Raw genomic sequence first — 19,275 nt, forward strand, 5'->3', positions numbered from 1 at the left:
ATTTAAACACACAAATGTACATCTGTAGATCACATAGCCTATCCTTAGACCTGAGCAATAGTGTCTAAATCAAGTTATGGTCTTATAACCAGTATCAATTACATTCAAAGATATGTATGACAGATGGTTTTAATCAAACAGCATAACTCCTTTTAAGACTGCTGAAACATTTCACACAAAGCACTGAGCCAATGAACAATAAAGTGGCTTTCAAATTATGTAAACTAAAGGCTATGTCTGTCTGGAAGTTGAAGCTGGATCTTTCTATTTGCCAGCATCTTTCTTTTTCCCTCGCTGTGACGTGGCAGTTGGTTACACAAGTTACAAAACATAGATGTTACAAAATCAAGCCCAACAGCTGGCATTAAGCCCACCGGGTGTGCATCTCCCCACAACGGCACATAGGCGTCATAACCAGGCTGATGTTTTCTTTAAACCACATGGATAAAGATCCACACATGTGATCTGGAATATAGGATACAGATATAGATATAGAACCGCTATCTTTCTTTAAACTCAAGCCTGCTTCAGCACTCTAAGATTAAGATTTAGGGTCTCAAAGTGGAACACAGACAGTACAGAATCACAAAGTAGTTCGCAGAGCAAATATAAGGTAAAGATTCAAAAGTATAAGATGGACCACCCCATGAAATGGTGACCTCTTGGATCAAACAGAAGTCTCCTGGCAACAGCGAATCAAACAAGGTATTCAGGAAGCTCTGGCTCCCTTTGGTCTTAAGTAAAAACCAATATGTCCAGGCAGAGAAACTCAACACATCAGCATCTATCGACAAACTAGAACGCTTATTTTACTGCTTTTAAAAAAGAAAGACATTAATTCCATGATGAGACATAGAAGAATGGCAGACTTGTCTTTTCTATCTCCTCATGTTTCACCGTGAGACAGCTAGACACATAACTACCACTGACTAGGGACAGCAGGGCATCTGGGTCAAAGGGAGGAGGTTCCGGGGTCAATATGTCAGGTCAGAACAAAGAGTTCCTAATATCTTGCTCAGACCGTTAGACTGTTTAGAACGAACTGGATCATTCTAGATAGGAGAAGTCTGTCTTATCATGCATGGATCGAATACTCTATAAATGCATTATACATATGCAGCTCATAGAGTTGCAAACCATCAACTTGAATAGTTGTTTCACGGTTCCTTCTAGGTCAAGACAGTAAAGTAGAATCAAGTCAGAGAACTCCTGGCACATGCCTTTTTTTTTACAGGTAACTGCCAAAATATTTATTTTACTAGGCAAGTCAGTTAAGAACAAATTCTTATTTTCAATGACGGCCTAGGAACAGTGGGTTAACTGACTGTTCAGGGGCAGATTTGTACCTTGTCAGCACGGGGATTTGAACTTGCAACCTTTCGGTTACTTGTCCAACGCTCTAACCACTAGGCTACCCTGCTGCCACCCTTGATAAGGTGTTAGGCCACCACGAGCTGCCAGAACAGCTACAATGCTCCTTGGCATAGATTCTACAAGTGTCTGGAACTATTGGAGGGATGCGACACCATTCTTCCATGAGAAATTCCATAATTCCATAACACCTGTGTGGAAGCACCTGCTTTTAATATACTATGTATCCATTTACTCAAGTGTTTCCTTTATTTTAGCAATTACCTGTATATGACAGAGGAGCACATCCAGGTAATAATACACAATATAGCCATATAACATTCTCTGCAACCTAATTACATAGCTACTATAGGCTATAGAGACTGAAAGCACGTATCGTCATTGGCAAGAGTGAGAAATCAGCTTGCAATCATGAAGTCCACAAAAGCAAAACACATGTATCTCCTCCTGTAGTCTACTGCATCTAAACTGTAGTTGAAAACACTGTGCACCCTACAGCGCACCCGGCACCAACATATCACAAACCCCACAACTATCCACACCTGGCATAATTTATATCAGAGATCACACAATGATGACATCGTCCTTGTTTGGGAACCATATAAAACAAACTGCGGTGAATTCCATCTCAGTAATATCCTACATTATTACAGGCAAATAGAAACTTCTATAAGAATTTGGTACAAATAAGACATACCGTTCAAGCAGATCAACATGAAATCAAACTGCATTTGGTTATATGTGGTGTGGCATATAAGGATACAGCTTAAACACCTAATTTTACATGCCAATCTCAAAGACCAAATATCAAACACATTTTTTTCCAATAATATCCTTAAATAATTGTTGAATTAACCAACTTTTCAAGTTATTTCCAAATACTTTGTAAAAAATTCTCACCACAGACGATTTTAAAAAAAAAATCCTCTTGATCCTTTATTGAAACCTATAGATGGCTGTCTAATATCATGCCCAAGTCCCAAAATCGTCGCTTTACTCCCCAAAGATTGCTATGTGCCTTACGGATGTTTTACCCCGCTAAACTTTCACTCCCACATGCAATTTCAATGCCGCCTTCGACCAAATTACGCCTTGTGCAACTGCCCAGTAACGCCCACTGCTGAAATGACCTCATCGATGGCCCGAGCTCAGAAATTGGAATAGCCTGAATTCCAATGGATTTGGAGCGACACCGGGGACGCGATAGCATCGCAGAAGGGCAGCAAAAAAGGATCCTAGGTCAATAGGGTCCGGTGCCTCTCAACAACCATCTTGCTTTTGTGCCACATTGGTAATTTCGGCACACAGAACCAAAAAGCACACCCTTGTCATGAATTAGGTGTATACATGTATGGTAACACTGTGACATTCAGAAAGCAAAGATCCACATACTTGTGATCAAATGTTTATTTTGTAATAATAGTCAGCAAACATGAATACATACAAACATGAATACATACAAAATGAAGCTACACCACCATCCCCCCATCCCAATCCCACCCAAGGACCAAATTAAATAACAGATCCACATACTTTGTGTAACATTTTGCTCTTGTATAGCCTAGCCTACTATATCTCAAATGTCTTGTAGCCCGCAAAAAACACATGTGCTATTGCGCACCACTATCAATTTAGTGTGATATTTGCTCTCTACACTGAATCCTTGTTACTGCTGCCACCATGTGAAAATCATATAGCCCAAATTAATATTTTGGAATTTTTATTTAACAAGGTAAATTGACCGAGAACACATTTTCATTTACAGCAACAACCTGGGGAATAGTTACAGGGGAGAGGAGGTGAATGAGCCAATTGTAAACTGGGGATGATTAGGTGACCATGATGGTATGTGGGCCAGGTTGGGAATTTAGCCAGGACACCAGGGTTAACACCCCTACTCTTATGATATGTTCCATGGGATCTTTAGTGACCACAGACACCCATTTAACAACCCATCCGAAAGACAGCACCCTACACAGGGCAATGTCCCCAATCACTGCCCTGGGGCATTGGTATATATATATATTTTTTTTTACCAAAGGGTGCCTCCTACTGGCCCTCCAACACCACTTCCAGCAGCATCTGGTCTCCTTTCCAGGGACCAACCCTGCTTAGCTTCAGAAACAAGCCAGCAGTGGGATGCAGGGTGGTATGCTGCTGGCCATATAGGCCTAGCTGTAGCTTTCTCTACCCCATAAGAACACAACATATTGTTTGTGTGGCCAAACACTGAATGGTCAATATAAAGAATTGAAATGAGCATTGAACAGATTCCAAAATCCCAGACTGTAGCTTTAATGATGAGGCTACAGCCTAAATTGCATGCACAACAGGAATGGCAGTCACAAAGAACTGCTGAAATACCGTGTTATCTTTGAGTATATCATACTTTATTAATTATTTTATTCATAAAAAAAGAAGGCAGCGATGTAAAATCTACTATTTAATACATTTATAAAACTTATATCTTGATGGGACACATATTATTGCTTACAACACTGTCATGACCAGGGCCAGCACTAGCCTTTTGGGGGCCCTAAGCAAGATTTGCTTGGGGGGAGCTCCACCTCGCAGCCAAAAGATTACCGTGGTCCCATCTTGACAGCGGAGAGAAACATTTTTAAGTTTGAAAGTAAATTTCATGCAATTCTACTCATTTTGCCATGGGACAGAGAGAAACATTTGCAGTTTACCAGCTGATTTTCAGCAATTTTACACATTTTGCCATGACTTATGCCATGTTAAAGGGACACTTTGGGATTTTGACACCGAGGTCCTTTATCGACTTCCCCAGAGTCAGATGAACTTCTTGACACCATTTTAATGTCTCTGTGTGCGGTTTGAAGGAAGTTGCTAACTAGGGCTATTGCAATGTCTAACTAGCGTTAGCGCCATGACTGGAGATCTATTGGTATCTGCTAGCATGCCAGCAGATAGCACAATAACTGGACATTTATGGGTAACGCTAGTTAGCATTGGCTTGCGAAACTACCTCTAGCCTGCCTCATACTGGACACAGAACCATAAAAATGGTATCCACAAGTTCATCTGACTCTGGAGAAGTAGATAAAGGGCCTCATTGACGAAATCCCAAAGTATCACTTCAATATGATATCTGAGTGAGAATGACTAACAAAATCAATGTAAGCGCCCTGGAGTTCATGGCCCCTTGGCATGCCGAGTCAGTAATTTGGCCATGATTACTACAATGTTTAGATAGCTGGCTAGACTAACTTACCAATCAAAACATTTTTAGCTGACATTGGCTAATTCAGTGACTGTCCGTGTCTGATATAAGAGAAAAACTGCTGATGCAATAACACATTTTAAAATTGTACCTAGTGTGTTTTACTATATTAACTCTCAACAGTAAGTTCAGACCCCCAAGTGGCCAGGGGCCCTTATGCCCAGGGTTGGCCCTGGTCCTAGGACATTCAACAGCTCATTATTTGCTTAAGGCAACTTTGGACCCAGCAGGGGCAGATAACATTTCTGGATAGCTTGTGTAGTATGGTTAGCGGCTGAGAGCGGGTTTGAAGCCTCCTCATCTCTTCTATTAGCTGTCGTCTTGAAGCAGTGGCTGCATGTGGAAACATTAAAGTTTGTTAAAAACACAAAGGAGTTGAATACATCTGTGAATACACTTTCACCTAGTATGAATATAGTATTGGGAAAAAAAGAAGCATTTTCAGATGTCATTCAAATAATGAATTTGTTTTAGACCAAACAGGGTTTATAACCATTTCACAACAAAAAAATACAAACAGCTATCAAGATAATACAGCTCTATCTGCATACATAGTATGGGACAAATCTGTTCTGATTTTTACATATCATATTCAGTGCTGTACTCGGTCAGGACATCTGACTTGGCAACATTACATCAGAAGGTTTGTTGCACTCACACTGTAGCCCAGGTCTTCACTTCGAGGCTCTGGTCGCTGCCATTTCTGATTGGACAGAATCTTCAGGACGACCAATCCAAAGGCTACAATCAAGACTCCTAACGAGTTGGCGACCAATGCCTCAGGTGGCAGGTTGCCATATGACATTGTTCCATTGGTGGTTCCTTTCCTGAAGAAAGAATCAACAACACTTTGTACACCGTTTGAATAATATTGTCCAACACAGGTTGATGTCCTTTTTGTCTTTAGCTATATTATGGAAATATGTGTATGAAGAGTACATTGTTTCCTACTCAATAAAAAAATATAAAATGTTTCCCAAATGGCAACCTATTCCCTAGTACAATATTTCTCAATCCTGTTCCTTGGGATTCAAAGGGGTGCACATGTTAGTTTTTTCCCTAGCACTAACATGCAGTGCCTTTGGAAAGTATTCAGACCCGTTGACTTTTTCCACATTGGATAAAATTGTTTTCCCCCCTCATCAACCTACACACAATACCCCATAACGACAAAGCAAAAACAGGTTTTTAGATTTTTTTGCAATAGTATATATATATATATATATATATATATATATATATATAAGAAATGCAAATTTCACATTTACATAAGCCTTCAGACCCTTTAGTCCAACCCGATTACAGCCTCGCGTCTTCTTTTCTTTGCTACAAGCTTGGTACACCTATATTTGGGGAGTTTCTCCCATTTGTCTCTGCAGATCCTCTCAAGCTCTGTCAGGTTGGATGGGGAGCGACGCTGCACAGGTATATTCAGGTCTCTCCAGAGATGTTAGATCTTGTTCAAATCTGGGCTCTGGCTGGGCTACTCAAGGACATTCAGAGACTTGCCCCGAAGCCACTCCTGCATTGTCTTGGCTGTGTGCTTAGGGTTGTTGTCCTGTTGGAAGATCAACCTTTTTCCCAGTCTGAGGTCCTGAGCGCTCTAGATCAGGATTTAATCAGGGATCTCTCTGTACTTTGCTCTGTTAAACTTTCCCTCAATCCTGACTAGTCTCCCAGTCTCTGAAAATTATCCCCACAGAATGATGATGCCACCACCATGCTTCACCGTAGGGACGGTGCCAGGTTTCCTCCAGAAGTGAAGCTTGGCATTCAGGCCAAAGAGTTCAATCATGGTTTCATCAGACCAGAGAATCTTGTCTCTCATGGTCTGAGAGTCTTCAGGTGCCTTTTGGCAAACTCCAAGCGGGCTGTCATGTGCCTTTTACTGAAGAGTGGCTTCTGTCTGGCCACTCTACCATAAAGGGCTGATTGGTGGAGTGCTGCCGAGATGGCTGTCCTTCTGGAAGGCTCTCGCATATCCACAGAGGAACTGTGGAGCTCTGTCAGAGTGACTATCGGGTTCTTGGTCACCAACCTGACCAAGGCTCTTCTCCACCGATTGCTCCGTTTGGCCTGGTGGCCAGCTCAGCTCAAACTTCTTCCATTTAAGAATGATGGAGGCCACTGTGTTCTTGGGGACCTTCAATGTTGAACACATTTTTTGGTACCCTTCCTCAGATCTGTGCCTCGACAAAATCCTGTCTTGGAGCTATACGGACACTTCCTTTGACCACATGGCTTGGTTTTTGCTCTGACATGAACTGTCAACTGTGGGTCCTTATATAGACAGGTGAGTGCCTTTCCAAATGATGTCCAATCAATTGAATTTAAAACAGCTGGACTCCAATCAAGTTATAGAAACATCTCAAGGATGATCAATGGAAACAGCATGCACCTAAGCTCAATTTCAAGTCTCATAGCAAAGGGTCTGAATAATTATGTAAATAAAGTATTTCAGTTTTTAATTTCTAATACATTTGTAAAACATTCTAAGAACCTGTTTTCTACTTTGTGTGTAGATTGATGAGGAACAAATGTAATTTAATCAATTTTAGAATAAGTCTGTAAGGTAAAAAAGTGGAAAAAGTCAAGGGGTCTGAATACTTTCAGAATGCACTGTACATGATTGAAATCAAAGGCTTGAATGAAATGTTAGCACTTCCCCCAAAAATGTGAAACACTGCCCTAGTGTACTGCTTTTCACCTATGAGGCCTAGTCAAAAGTATTGCACTACACTCTTAGAAGAAAAGGAGCTATCTAGAACCTAAAAGGGTTCTTCGGCTGTCCCCATAGCATAACCCTTTTCAGTTCAAGGTAGAACCCTTTTGGATTCCATGTTCATTTCAACAGAGGGTTCTACATGGAACCCAACAGGGTTCTACATGGAACCAAAAAGGGTTATCCTATGGGGACAACCGAAGAACCCTTTTCAAACCCTTTTTTCTAAGAGTGTATAGTGAATAGGGTGCTATTTGAGATGCAGCCAATGTCTCTTACAGTGCAAAGAAGAGCTTCTCGTTGATCCCTGAAATGCAGGATACAATGCTGAGTATAAGTATGCAGCCTCCCATCCACACATGGGCAGGCTTAAGCAGCTTGCGGAATGACATGGGTGAGCAGGGTAGGAGGAAGCCAGCAAGGCCCATCACCCACTGAAAACAAAACATATGTCACCATCTCACAGCCATAGAAAGTGGCATTACGATTTTAACAATCACCATACATGCCAAGTACGACATAATACGTTTAGGCCATTATATGGCGTAATATGAGCTGACAATTGTTTTTAAGACAATGCCGTTTTAATTTGTGTGCTGGCAGTGGCAGATATACTAAACCTGAGTGGTGAAGAGTGCTGTAGTGCAAATGCCAATCCAGCTGTGCAAGGAGTAGAGGTTGGGAGTGCTGTTGGTGTGGTGGAAGTCAAACACAGCACAGAGGCCAAGGATGGAGCAGAGCAGGGCCAGGAGCATGACACCAGCATGCAGCAGTTTCCAGGGCAGCTTATTCTGCCCCCATGTGAGGGGAATGCGGTACAACACCGCTCCTAGAGATAAGACAGGTAAAGACACAAAAATGTAAAACGGTCACCACTCACTTTACTTGGATATCAGCTGCAATTGAAGCTTTGTTTTAATTGTCTTTCTCTCATGTATACAGTACACCAGGGCTATTCAACTATATTCTTACAGGGGCCAGATATTTTCCATAAGCGATTACTCTTTGGAAGAACTGTATAAACTGTATAAAAAAGCAACACACAAACACACCAATAAAGCACTTATCTTAAAATTGAATGTTGCTAAAAGTAATTATGAAAGAAGTGGAAGGAGCTCAACCAACTAAGTCGAGGTGCAACCAAAACATTTTATAATCATTGAAAAGGAAAAGCACAACTAGGGCTGTAGTGGTCACGAAATTTCATCAGCCTGTGATTGTCAAGCAAATAACTGTGGGTATCATGGTAATTGACAGTTAATTAACAAACACATTTCACATCTCAGGGCTTCCAAATATAGCCTACATTACATTTTTAAAAGTCTAATAAATCCATGTAATATAGCCTACACCTTCACAATAATTCCATTATTTATTTTGGACAGGTCTAAAGACGCATGATTTTAAGAAAATGTAGTCTATTTCAGAAGAAAAGAACAGCATACTCTGAGTTGTCCTTATGTTAGGTCCTGATGTGGCTGAAAGTAACTTGAAAGGCATAAGCTCTTTTTTTGCGCAGGCTGTACACACTCCAATAGTCTCTCATTCACAATTTGACAGGCACTTGATAATGCATCGACTTTCATGGCGGCATCCCCTTTCTGGCCGTAATGCACTCTAAAAAAATCCATGACTTTTGTGGCCTGGAGTGCGGAGTTGTGCCCTTCGCAATCCGAAGTGTCTCTCACTAACATGGCTCTCCATCACGTGATCGGGTCTTCACAGGCTACAATTTAGACACCTCCGGGATGCAACTGCGGAAATTCCTTATCCAATTCCGAAGTGCATGTGGAAAGATATTGGAAGAAATGTCCACATTTACTTTTCGTCAGCCAACAAGATGAGTAGGCCTAACGAACAGCAAAATCACGAGCCTATGTTAATCTACTATCCCCCATCGTAGAGAAATCAACCTATTATATTATGTGCGAGAAATAAATATTCCAAACATAGTCTGGGACAGTTGTGGAATGGGATGGATCCCAAATTAATACAACTAGCATAAAAAAAAACGTTTTACGCAATGTGGCTGACGCAACAGATCAGAACGTTTAGCTTAAAATGTTGATAAACTATTAGGTTATTTCTTCACAATATAAGCGCAGCAATACGCACATAGTAGTAGGCTATATGTGCGAATGTTCCATTAGTGGAAAACACCATTATCAAAAGTGACCGCAAATATAATTCTGCATGTAATGCTTGCATTATAAAGGTCATTTTTACGCTGAACATTGTCTTCCTCAAACTTGAAACTCACGCTGGAGGAGATGGCTGCCGTTTTACTGTCTCCTAACCAATTGTGCTATTGTGTGTGTTTTTTCGCGTTATTTGTAACTTATTTTGTACATACTGTTTCTGCCACCTTCTCTTATGACTGAAACGAGCTTCAAGATATCAGGACAGCGATTACTCACCTCTTTACTGGAGGAAGATTTTTTTAATGAGTCGAATGCGAAGGATTTACTTCAGACACCCAAACAAGGCCCTCATCCCCATCATTCGCAGGAGAAAGAGACAGAGATATCGGGACATAGGTTGGGGTGCCTTGTATGGATCCTACGGCAATTGGATAATCTGCCTTTACCATCAGTCCTATTAGCCAAAGTACAATCATTGGATAACAAAATAGATTAACTAGGATCACATATACAGTGGCAAGAAAAAGTAGGTGAACCCTTTGGAATTACCTGGATGTTTGCATAAATTTGACATACAATTTGATCTGATCTTCATCTAAGTCACAACAATAGACAAACATAGTGTGCTTAAACTAATAACACACAAATTATTGTATTTTTCTTGTCTATATTGTATACATTGTTTAAACATTCACAGTGTAGGTTGGAAAAAGTATGTGAACACCTAGGCTAATGACTTCTCCAAAAGCTAATTGGAATCAGGAGTCAACTAACCTGGAGTCGAATCAATGAGATGAGATTGGAGATTTAGGTTAGAGCTGCCCTGCCCCCCAAAAAAGACTCACAAAATTTGTGTTTGCTTTTCACAAGAAGCATTGCCTGATGTGAACCATGCCTCGAACAAAAGACACTCCAGCAGACCAAATATTAAGAATTGCTACCTTGCATAAAGCTGTAAAGGGTTACAAAAGTATCTCTAAAAGTCAGTCCACAGGAGAAATTTCAGCCCTGTTGCTACTGTCCCAAGGAGAGGCCGTCCTGCAAAGATGACTACAAGAGCACAGCACACAATGCTCAATGAGGTTAAGAAGAATCCTAGAGTGTCAGCTAAAGACTTACAGAAATCTCTGGAACATGCTAACATCTCTGTTGAAGAGTCTACAATTCTGCTTACAAGCAAATTTAAAGCTGTAAGCACCAGTGACTAAGGTCAATAAAGAAGTGGTCAGATGACATAGATACTAAGATACAGGACTTTTTTGTAAGCACAGACTGGAATATGTTCTGGGATTCTTCCAATGGCATTGAGGAGTACACCACATCAGTCACTGGCTTCATCAATAAGTGCATCAATGACGTCATCCCCACAGTGACTGTACGTACATCCCTGTACGTCCCTTGGGGCGGCAGCGTAGCCTAGTGGTTAGAGCGTTGGACTAGTAACCGGAAGGTTGCGAGTTCAAACCCCCGAGCTGACAAGGTACAAATCTGTCGTTCTGCCCCTGAACAGGCAGTTAACCCACTGTTCCCAGGCCGTCATTGAAAATAAGAATGTGTTCTTAACTGACTTGCCTGGTTAAATAAAGGTTAAAAAAAAAAAAAAAAAAATACCCCAACCAAAAGCCATGGATTACAGGCAACATTCGCACTGAGCTAAAGGGTAGAGCTGCCGCTTTCAAGGAGTGGGACTCTTAACTCGGAAGCTTATGATAAATCCCGCTATGCCCTCCGACGAACTATCAAAAAGGCAAAGTGTCAAAACAGGATTAAGATTGAATCGTATTACACCGGCTCTGACGCACGTTGGATGTGGCAGGGCTGGCAAACTATTACAGACTACAAAGGGAAGCACAGCTGCGAGCTGCCCAGTGACACAAGCCTACCAGACAAGCTAAATTACTTCTATGCGCGCTTCGAGGAGAGCAACACTGAAACATGCATGAGAGCATCAGCTGTTCTGGACAACTGTGTGATCACACTCTCCGTAGCCGACGTGAGTAATACCTTTAAATAGGTCAACATTCACAAGGCAGCAGGGCCAGACGGATTACTAGGATGTGTACTCCAAGCATGCGCTGACCAACTGGCAAGTGTCTTCACTGACATTTTAAATCTTTCCTTGACTGAGTCTGTAATACCAACATATTTCAAGCAGACCACCATAGTCCCTGTGCCCAAGAACACTAAGGTAACATGCCTACATGACTACCGACCCGTAGCGCTCACATCTGTAACCATGAAGTGCTTTGAAAGGCTGGTCATGGCTCATATCAACACCATTATCCCAGAAACCCTAGATCCACTCCAATTTGCATCCCGCCTCAACAGATCCACAGATGATGCAATCTCTATTGCACTCCACACTGCCCGTTCCCACCTGGACAAAAGGAACACCTATGTGAGAATGCTATTCATTGACTACAGCTCAGCGTTAACACCATAGTGCCCTCAAAGCTCATCACTAAGCTCACAACAGCCTGATTACCGACCACGATGAGACAGCCTATAGGGAGATCAGAGACCTGGCCGTGTAGTGCCAGGATAACAACCTCTTCCTCAAAATGATCAGGACAAAGGAGATGATTGTGGACTACAGGAAATGGAGGACTGAGCACACCCCCATTCTCATCAACGGGGCTGTAGTGGAGCAGGTTGAGAGCTTCAATTTCCTTGGCGTCCACATCACCAACAAACTATCATGGTCCAAACACACCAAGACAGTCGTGAAGAGGGCACGACGAAGACTATTCAATCTCAGTAGTCTGAAAAGATTTGGTCCTCAGATCCTCAAAAAGTTCTACAGCTGCACCATCGAGAGCATGGTTGCACCACTGCCTGGAATGGCAACTGCTCAGCCTCCGACCGCAAGGAACTACAGAGGGTAGTGCATACGACCCAGTACATCGCTGGGTCCAAGCTTCCCGCCATCCAGGACCTCTATACCAGGCGGTGTCAGAGGAAAGCCCTAAAAATTGTCAAAGACTCCAGCCACCCTAGTCATAGACCGTTCTCTCTGCTACCGCATGGCAAGCGGTACCGGAGCGCCAAGTCTAGGTCCAAAAGGCTTCTAAACAGCCTCTACCCCCAAGCCATAAGACTCCTGAACAGGTAATGGCTACCCTGACTATTTGCATTGCCCCCCCACACTGCTGCTACTCTGTTTATTATCTATGCATAGTCACTAACTCTACCGACATGTACATTTGACCTCAATTACCTCTACTAACTTGTGCCCCCGCACATTGACTCTGTACCAATATCCTGTGTATATAGCCTCGCTAATGTTATTTTACTGCTGCTCTTTAATTATTTGTTATTTTACATTTTTTATTTAATACTTATTTTTCTTAAAACTGCATTGTTGGTTAAGGGCTTGTAAGTAAGCATTTCACTGTATGGTCTATTTGGCGCATGTGACAAATAAATACAAATTGATTTATAGTGGAGTGGTAACGCGCGTGCTAGCAGTTGCTCCCGACGCCATTTGGGTACACTGCAGCATACACCGAGAGGCTCTTGCTACCAAGGGAAAGCCTGACAGCTTGAAAGAGGTTTTGGACACTACAGTGAAAATGGTTGACCTTGTTCAAGCAAGGCCCCTGAACTCTCGTGTATTTTCTGCACTATGCAATGACATGGGCAGCGACCATGTAACGCTTTAACAACATACAGAAGTGTGCTAGTTATCAAGGGGCAATGTATTGACACATTGTTTTTAATTGAAAGACGAGCTTCAAGTTTTGACCACCGCTTGCATGATGACGAGTTTCTCACAATACTGGCCTATCTGGGTGATGTTTTTTCTCACCTGAATGATCTGAATCTAGGATTACAGGGACTCTCCACAACTATATTCAATGTGTGGGACAAAATTGAGGCTATGGTTAAGAAGTTGGAGCTCTTTTCTGTCTGCATTAACAAGGACAACACACAGGTATTTCCATCATTGTATGATTTTTTGTGTGCAAATGAACTCAAGCTTATGGACAATGTCGAATGTGATATAGCGAAGCACCTGAGTGAGTTGGATGTGCAATTACGCAGGTACTTTCCCTAAACTGATGACACCAACAACTGGATTCGTTATCCCTTTCATGCCCTGCCTCCATTCCACTTACCGCTATCTGAACTAGAGAGCCTCATCGAAATTGCAACAAGCGGTTCTGTGAAAATGTAATATAATCAGAAGCCACTGCCAGATTTCTGTATCCTGCCTTGGCAAATGGCGCTGTTAAGACACTGATGCCCTTTGCAACCACGTACCTATGTGAGAGTGGATTGTCGGCCATCACTAGCATGAAAACTACATACAGGCACAGACTGTGTGTGGAAAATGATTTAAAACAGACTCTTCCCAATACAACCCAACATTGCAGAGTTATGTGCATCCTTTCAAGCATACCCTTCTCATTAACCTGTGGCGAGTTATTCACAATTTTCGATGAAAAATAAGGTTTTATATGTAAGATGGTTAAATACAGAGCAAAATTATTTATTATTATTATATTATTATTTGTCACTTCCCACGACCCAGGTTGTGACAAAAACTCACACTCAATCTTATGTTTAATAAATGTATCGTATAGTGTGTGTGTGTGGCAGGCTTACAATGACTGCAAACAACAACATTTGAGAGTGCGCTGACCCTAGTGCTAGAGGGGGTGCACAGCTGGAGGTTGAATGTTTGAAGGGGCAGGACTATAAAACGTTTGGGAACCACTGGGCTAGGCTACATGAGGTGGCGACTATGATTAGAAAATGTTGGGGAAAAAGGCTTTGTTTCTTATGCCGGGTATCATTCACAAGTGATAATATATAATTCACCAGTGATAGGCTAATATTGTTACCCATCAGACTATTCTTGATTTAATCTTGTCTTTACATACACTAAGTAATATATGTGTGACATTTGTTTTGATTTAGAATGGACCAGTATCATGCACCTGTATCGAAAAATACATGTAATCTATGGAGGATGCTTTTCCCCATGATTTATTTTCATGCCAGCCAGGTAAGCTATACTCCTGTTGTAAAGAGAAGCAATGTGCTTAATATTAGGAAAGTTTAGAAATAAATATAGTAGGCCTAGTCTATAGAAAGCTGATGGTATCCTCGTCTTTTTATTTACGGCCATCACTCTATAGAAATGTTGCGCAACATGAGCTCATGGGCTCTCATGAAGTGTTTGATGGGATTTTGATTACAGGGACAATAGAGTGCTGAGTACCAGACCGTTAGCAAGTTTGGTAGGCTACTAATGATCAGCAGCAGCATTAGAGCTTGGAGAAGCCTAATAACCATGTCTAAATGGTCATGTGGAATTTGACTACCTTCATGACTCGTGACCGCCAGTGTGGCGGTAATACGGTCACCGCAACAGCCCTAGGCACAATGCTCGCGCTCACCATTTTTTAAAACAACTATTAAAAGTAATTAGGTCATTTTAAAATGATCTGAAAACTATGCATCTCAATAAATAACACAAGGGTGTGTCAAATCAGGTAATGCCAAATTCCAGTCTGAAGGAAGTATGCTTTGAATTCATTTCCCCCAGTCATTAGATGTTTTTCTGTCACGCTCCCTTCTAATGATTCCTTGTGAGCATCAGAGAGGGAAACAGAAAGCACGTATTTGTTCCTGAGAGTCATATATTTTAGAAATGCGGTCATATTGTGTAGATTAAACTGTTCAAACGCTTGAGCCAAATTCATATGAAGAAAACATTATCCATATAGGCGCTAGACTGCAAAAAATCACATTTTGGCACTGAATGTCAGATTTTGGCAAGGATTTTTTTGCAGATCATATATTAATGTTCAGAATTGATCAAAGGGCCAGTCTAAATTAATAAACAGCCCGGATCTGGCCCGCGGGCCTCCAGTTGAATATCCCTGCAGTACACTATCAACGTGGTTAAGTTCTTGACATGCCTACGGTGCAAGGGAAAGACAAGAAGGGAGCAGCGAAGGAAGTTAAGGTGACTTTATTTAGCTTTCTATATGCCGAAACACCAGCACAGAACATCTTCATATCCTACATAACATTATTTATCCAAACATGAATCATTCATTGCGATTGAAATGCTTTCAGTTCTTATTTCCAATTCATGTCTGAGACACATTCATCTGCATCAACAAGGGAATGTGAAACCACTTGATTGTAGTTTCACTACAACTGACTAAGCCACTCACCTACATAACAAACCCCCATACATAACACAAACTATCCAAACCTGAGACAGTCATTGTAATTAAAAAAACATCAAGTTCTCATTTGCCTGCACCAAAGACTGGAAGTAAAAGCACTTCCTGAGCCACTCACCATTGCCGTAGAGCACGACCAGACCTGTGACCATCAGGACAGGGTGCCAGTTAAACTGAAGAGCCGAGCCATCCCAGGCAAAGCCACCACGCCACTGAGAGTTCCAGATGGACACAAACACCACACAGGCGATCCCCAGGCACAGGCACAGCAGGTAGCAGAAGTAGAAAGACACAATGGATCTCATCCTGGTAGAACAATCTGCAAGCTAGTTTGAGAACACAAGAAAAAAATGGAAAGAAAGTTATTTAATGGAATTGCATGGTTACAGAAGTCTGGACATTTTCAGAGTAGGAATAAACCTCCACTCTTGAGAGGTGTGAAGCAGGTCAAATGGACAATAATAAAAGCCTAGGCTATACAGTAAAAACATACGTACAGTTTGTCCTCACTATCTTGTCTCACCGTCAACACAAAATGAGCAGGATAAGACAACTAAAGTGTGATTCAGTTTCTGTTCTACTTCTGTGTCTAGTGGCTTGAAAAATCCCTAAATGGTTTCTGACCAAAATCAGTTGGGTCTAAATACCTTAATGTGGCTCCTACATATGATGCTGCATTCATAACCAAGTGGGGTGGTGGTAATTACCAGTTGTGAAGTCGTAAATATGAGTTGGAGGCATTCACATGCTTTGAACTCATTGAGAAAAGTCGATTGGCCAATGGCAAAAAAGCTGCGTCAACATTAACTAAGAGTACAGCTATCATGCAAGCAAACAAATTATAGTGTTAAAAAAAACATTAATAGATTGTTATAAATAATGTTTTGTTGTTGCATTTAACAGCCCGAAATACAGTTGAAGGCCATTTTCTTAATATGTGACAGAGTTGGAGGACCGTTCAACTGGATTCTTCCCAGTTGTATGTGGTAAATACCACCTTCCCACTTGGTTATGAACGCAGCATTAGGCTACTCACAATGGCCCTTGATTTCAGTTCCTTTTTCATTGTGTCAACTGCTAACTCGCTTCCACATTCCATTGTCTCATTCCACTGGCTTAGGGGTAAGCACTCAGATGGGGTTGAACAGGTGTTAGGTGGGGTAGAGTCATGCATGTGGTCAGGTGCCCTAAATGAAAATAGTAAGGTATCACACATAGACTTAGGTAGACATCGCATCATTGTATCTGTCCCATTGTGGTGTCTGTGAGAGCACAGGCAGCGTCATTTAGGCCATCTGCATTTTGAAATAATCCATTTTCTTCTTCTAATACTTCTATAAGTTGGCAACAAGGGCCTGGGTTCCGGCCTAGAAGCACGGTTTCGACTGCTCATACAGTTTTGCTTCGATACGGCAGTTTAACAGACGCCCGGCCCAGAAAGACAATTTGCATAGACAGCAACATAGAGAAGTCATATTTGAAAATTGCTAATCAGAAACTTTGGTCATCACCTTTGTGCACAAAACTTCCAATGAATTATTAAAATAATCGTCGCTGAGGCCTATTTTTTTTCCCATCACACACATCCGAACATATTAACATTTTATATTCATCCAATGTCTGCCATGTTTTTGGATGACGTCGTTTCTGCTCTCTGTGCATACTGAGTGCTAGTGCGCATGTGAACCGGATGCAACCCAGATATAGACAGTCCATGAACGGACCGAGGTATAATTCATTATCATGAGTAGATTAACTTGAAAACAACGGTCGAACATATCGGACACAATCTCCAGTTCTTATTATATATCAGTGGTTGGCAAACAAACTGAAAAATTGCACACTTTGAACAGGTATAAAGTCAAGGTTGGTGATTTACTGCCACCTGCAGTTATGGAATGTTTCCACATGCATATAATTCATTATCTGATCCATCCTGATGACATCATGTGATCCTTTCTTAACCCATAGGAAATCCCACCCAGTTGATTACAACAAAATGGTGAAAGTCCTCAATGCTGCTGCCCATGCTAACACAAGCTTTAGGGCACTAGAGTCCTTCATCTATCTCTATGGCATGACATCCATGATGCTTTGTGGGTAAATTGTGACGACTGACCTATAAATAATAAGTAGGCCTTGCTAGTTATTTATGATGCAAGGTTATTTGAAAATCAGTTATTCAGCAGTTGCATGCACTGTCGAACATGCCCAGTTTCTATCCAAAATGGAACCACTTTTGACGAGAGACCGTACTTCCATTGAGTATGGATTATGTCTAAACAAAACTAAGGGCTTTTTAACCCTGGGGATATCAAACAGGTCTCACAAGAAAAATACTAGCTAGCTATGCACCGTCACCCTGAGATTGCCTACCTTAGAATACAGTGAGAATATTGTATGCAACACATCCAGAAGCCACATATGATATAAATCATAGTACACATATCGGTAAAAACTAAAAACGGGAAATATTCATTGGAAAAAAATTGTCAAAGACACATGCCACAAACTGAACAAAAATACATTCTAGCTAGCTAACAAAGATGTTGTTGATTAACCCGAGTTCATGAGTACACAACGTTAGCTATAGTAAGTTTTTAAGTTTTACCTAGCTCTTCCTACCTATCTTAAGATTCTTCCATATCAGCTTAGATCGAGATAATTAAATACTAACTATAATCATTGCCAAATGTTGTAAAGTTTAGAAATACATTATATTCAATCAGCACAAAAACGGCTGCTGGTGTTTATTACAAGTCACATTTCCTTATTGACCTCGCAAGGCATGATGGGAAATGTATTATAGGCTACAAACGATAAACTGTGTGCCCGAACTGCCATAGTAGCCAACAACAACAGTGCCGTGTTGCATTGAACCTTTCTGTTGAAAATCTCTCTGTTGCTTGTATTATTGTAGTAGAGTTCAAACGGTTATTCCATCAAACTTCGAATTATTAGAATAGTACACAACGCAGAACAGCTCAACCAGGTTGAGGGTCATGGCCAAAGCCCACCAACAGGAATATTCCAAGTTCAGAAAGAAGGGGGAGTCTAATCGCCAGGAACTTTACTTTTGGTCTCTATTTTTAATTGTTGCGCTACTGGTGATGCCTGTTGATGTTAGGTAGGCAGCTACAGTAGCTGAATGATGTTAACATCTTCAGGTTTTATTTCTCTAAATGTATTAAATGTCACCTACTTAACACCCTGGTACTACCCGTAGCTCCCGTTCTCCTCAGTCCAAGGAACACAGAGAAACATGTGTTGCAAATTACTCCTTTGTAGAAGTCCATAACGTGAAATAAATAAAACATCCCAAGGTTAATGCTGTAGATATTGTTATAAGGGTGTTTGAGACTATTGCAACACGTAACTTTCAGAGTTTTACTGTTATTAATATAGTTTACAGAGTGCGAAAATTGTTCTAGCATGCCTTTCTGTGATGCAGACGGTTAGCTGAGCTGGTGATGGTGTTGCATTATTTATTTATTTTAAATTTCACCTTTATTTAACCAGGTAAGGCAAGTTGAGAACAAGTTCTCATTTACAATTGCGACCTGGCCAAGATAAAGCAAAGCAGTTCGACAC

At 41.2% G+C, this 19,275-nt stretch overlaps 2 protein-coding genes across 8 annotated transcripts in view; both read right to left on the minus strand.

Annotated features, from left to right (window-relative positions):
- LOC115140263 (lysyl oxidase homolog 2B) overlaps window positions 1–2,441 on the minus strand; it is a 51,841-nt gene extending 49,400 nt beyond the window's left edge. The window contains exon 1 of the mRNA XM_029678518.2: window positions 2,272–2,441. The gene's annotated coding sequence lies outside the window, so the exon portion shown is untranslated. The remainder of the gene's footprint in view (window positions 1–2,271) is intronic.
- Window positions 2,442–3,739: 1,298 nt separating this feature from the next.
- Window positions 3,740–18,666, minus strand: LOC115140264 (lysosomal membrane ascorbate-dependent ferrireductase CYB561A3). 7 transcript variants are annotated; one of them, XM_029678521.2, is made up of 7 exons: window positions 18,565–18,666; window positions 16,721–16,871; window positions 15,803–16,010; window positions 7,961–8,169; window positions 7,620–7,774; window positions 5,277–5,445; window positions 3,740–4,951 (listed from the first exon to the last, which is right to left on the minus strand). In XM_029678521.2, the coding sequence occupies exons 2-7, from the start codon at window positions 16,856–16,858 to the stop codon at window positions 4,928–4,930; spliced, it is 903 nt and encodes a 300-aa protein (XP_029534381.1). In that variant the 5' UTR covers window positions 16,859–16,871; window positions 18,565–18,666; the 3' UTR covers window positions 3,740–4,927. The 7 variants fall into 7 exon arrangements, with proteins under 7 accessions (XP_029534381.1, XP_029534380.1, XP_029534379.1 ...); XM_029678520.2 differs by lacking the exon at window positions 18,565–18,666 and adding an exon at window positions 18,310–18,514; XM_029678519.2 differs by lacking the exon at window positions 18,565–18,666 and adding an exon at window positions 18,296–18,514.
- Window positions 18,667–19,275: the final 609 nt, after the last annotated feature.

Source organism: Oncorhynchus nerka, linkage group LG13 (assembly GCF_034236695.1).
Source record: "Oncorhynchus nerka isolate Pitt River linkage group LG13, Oner_Uvic_2.0, whole genome shotgun sequence".
Lineage (NCBI taxonomy): Eukaryota > Metazoa > Chordata > Actinopteri > Salmoniformes > Salmonidae > Oncorhynchus > Oncorhynchus nerka.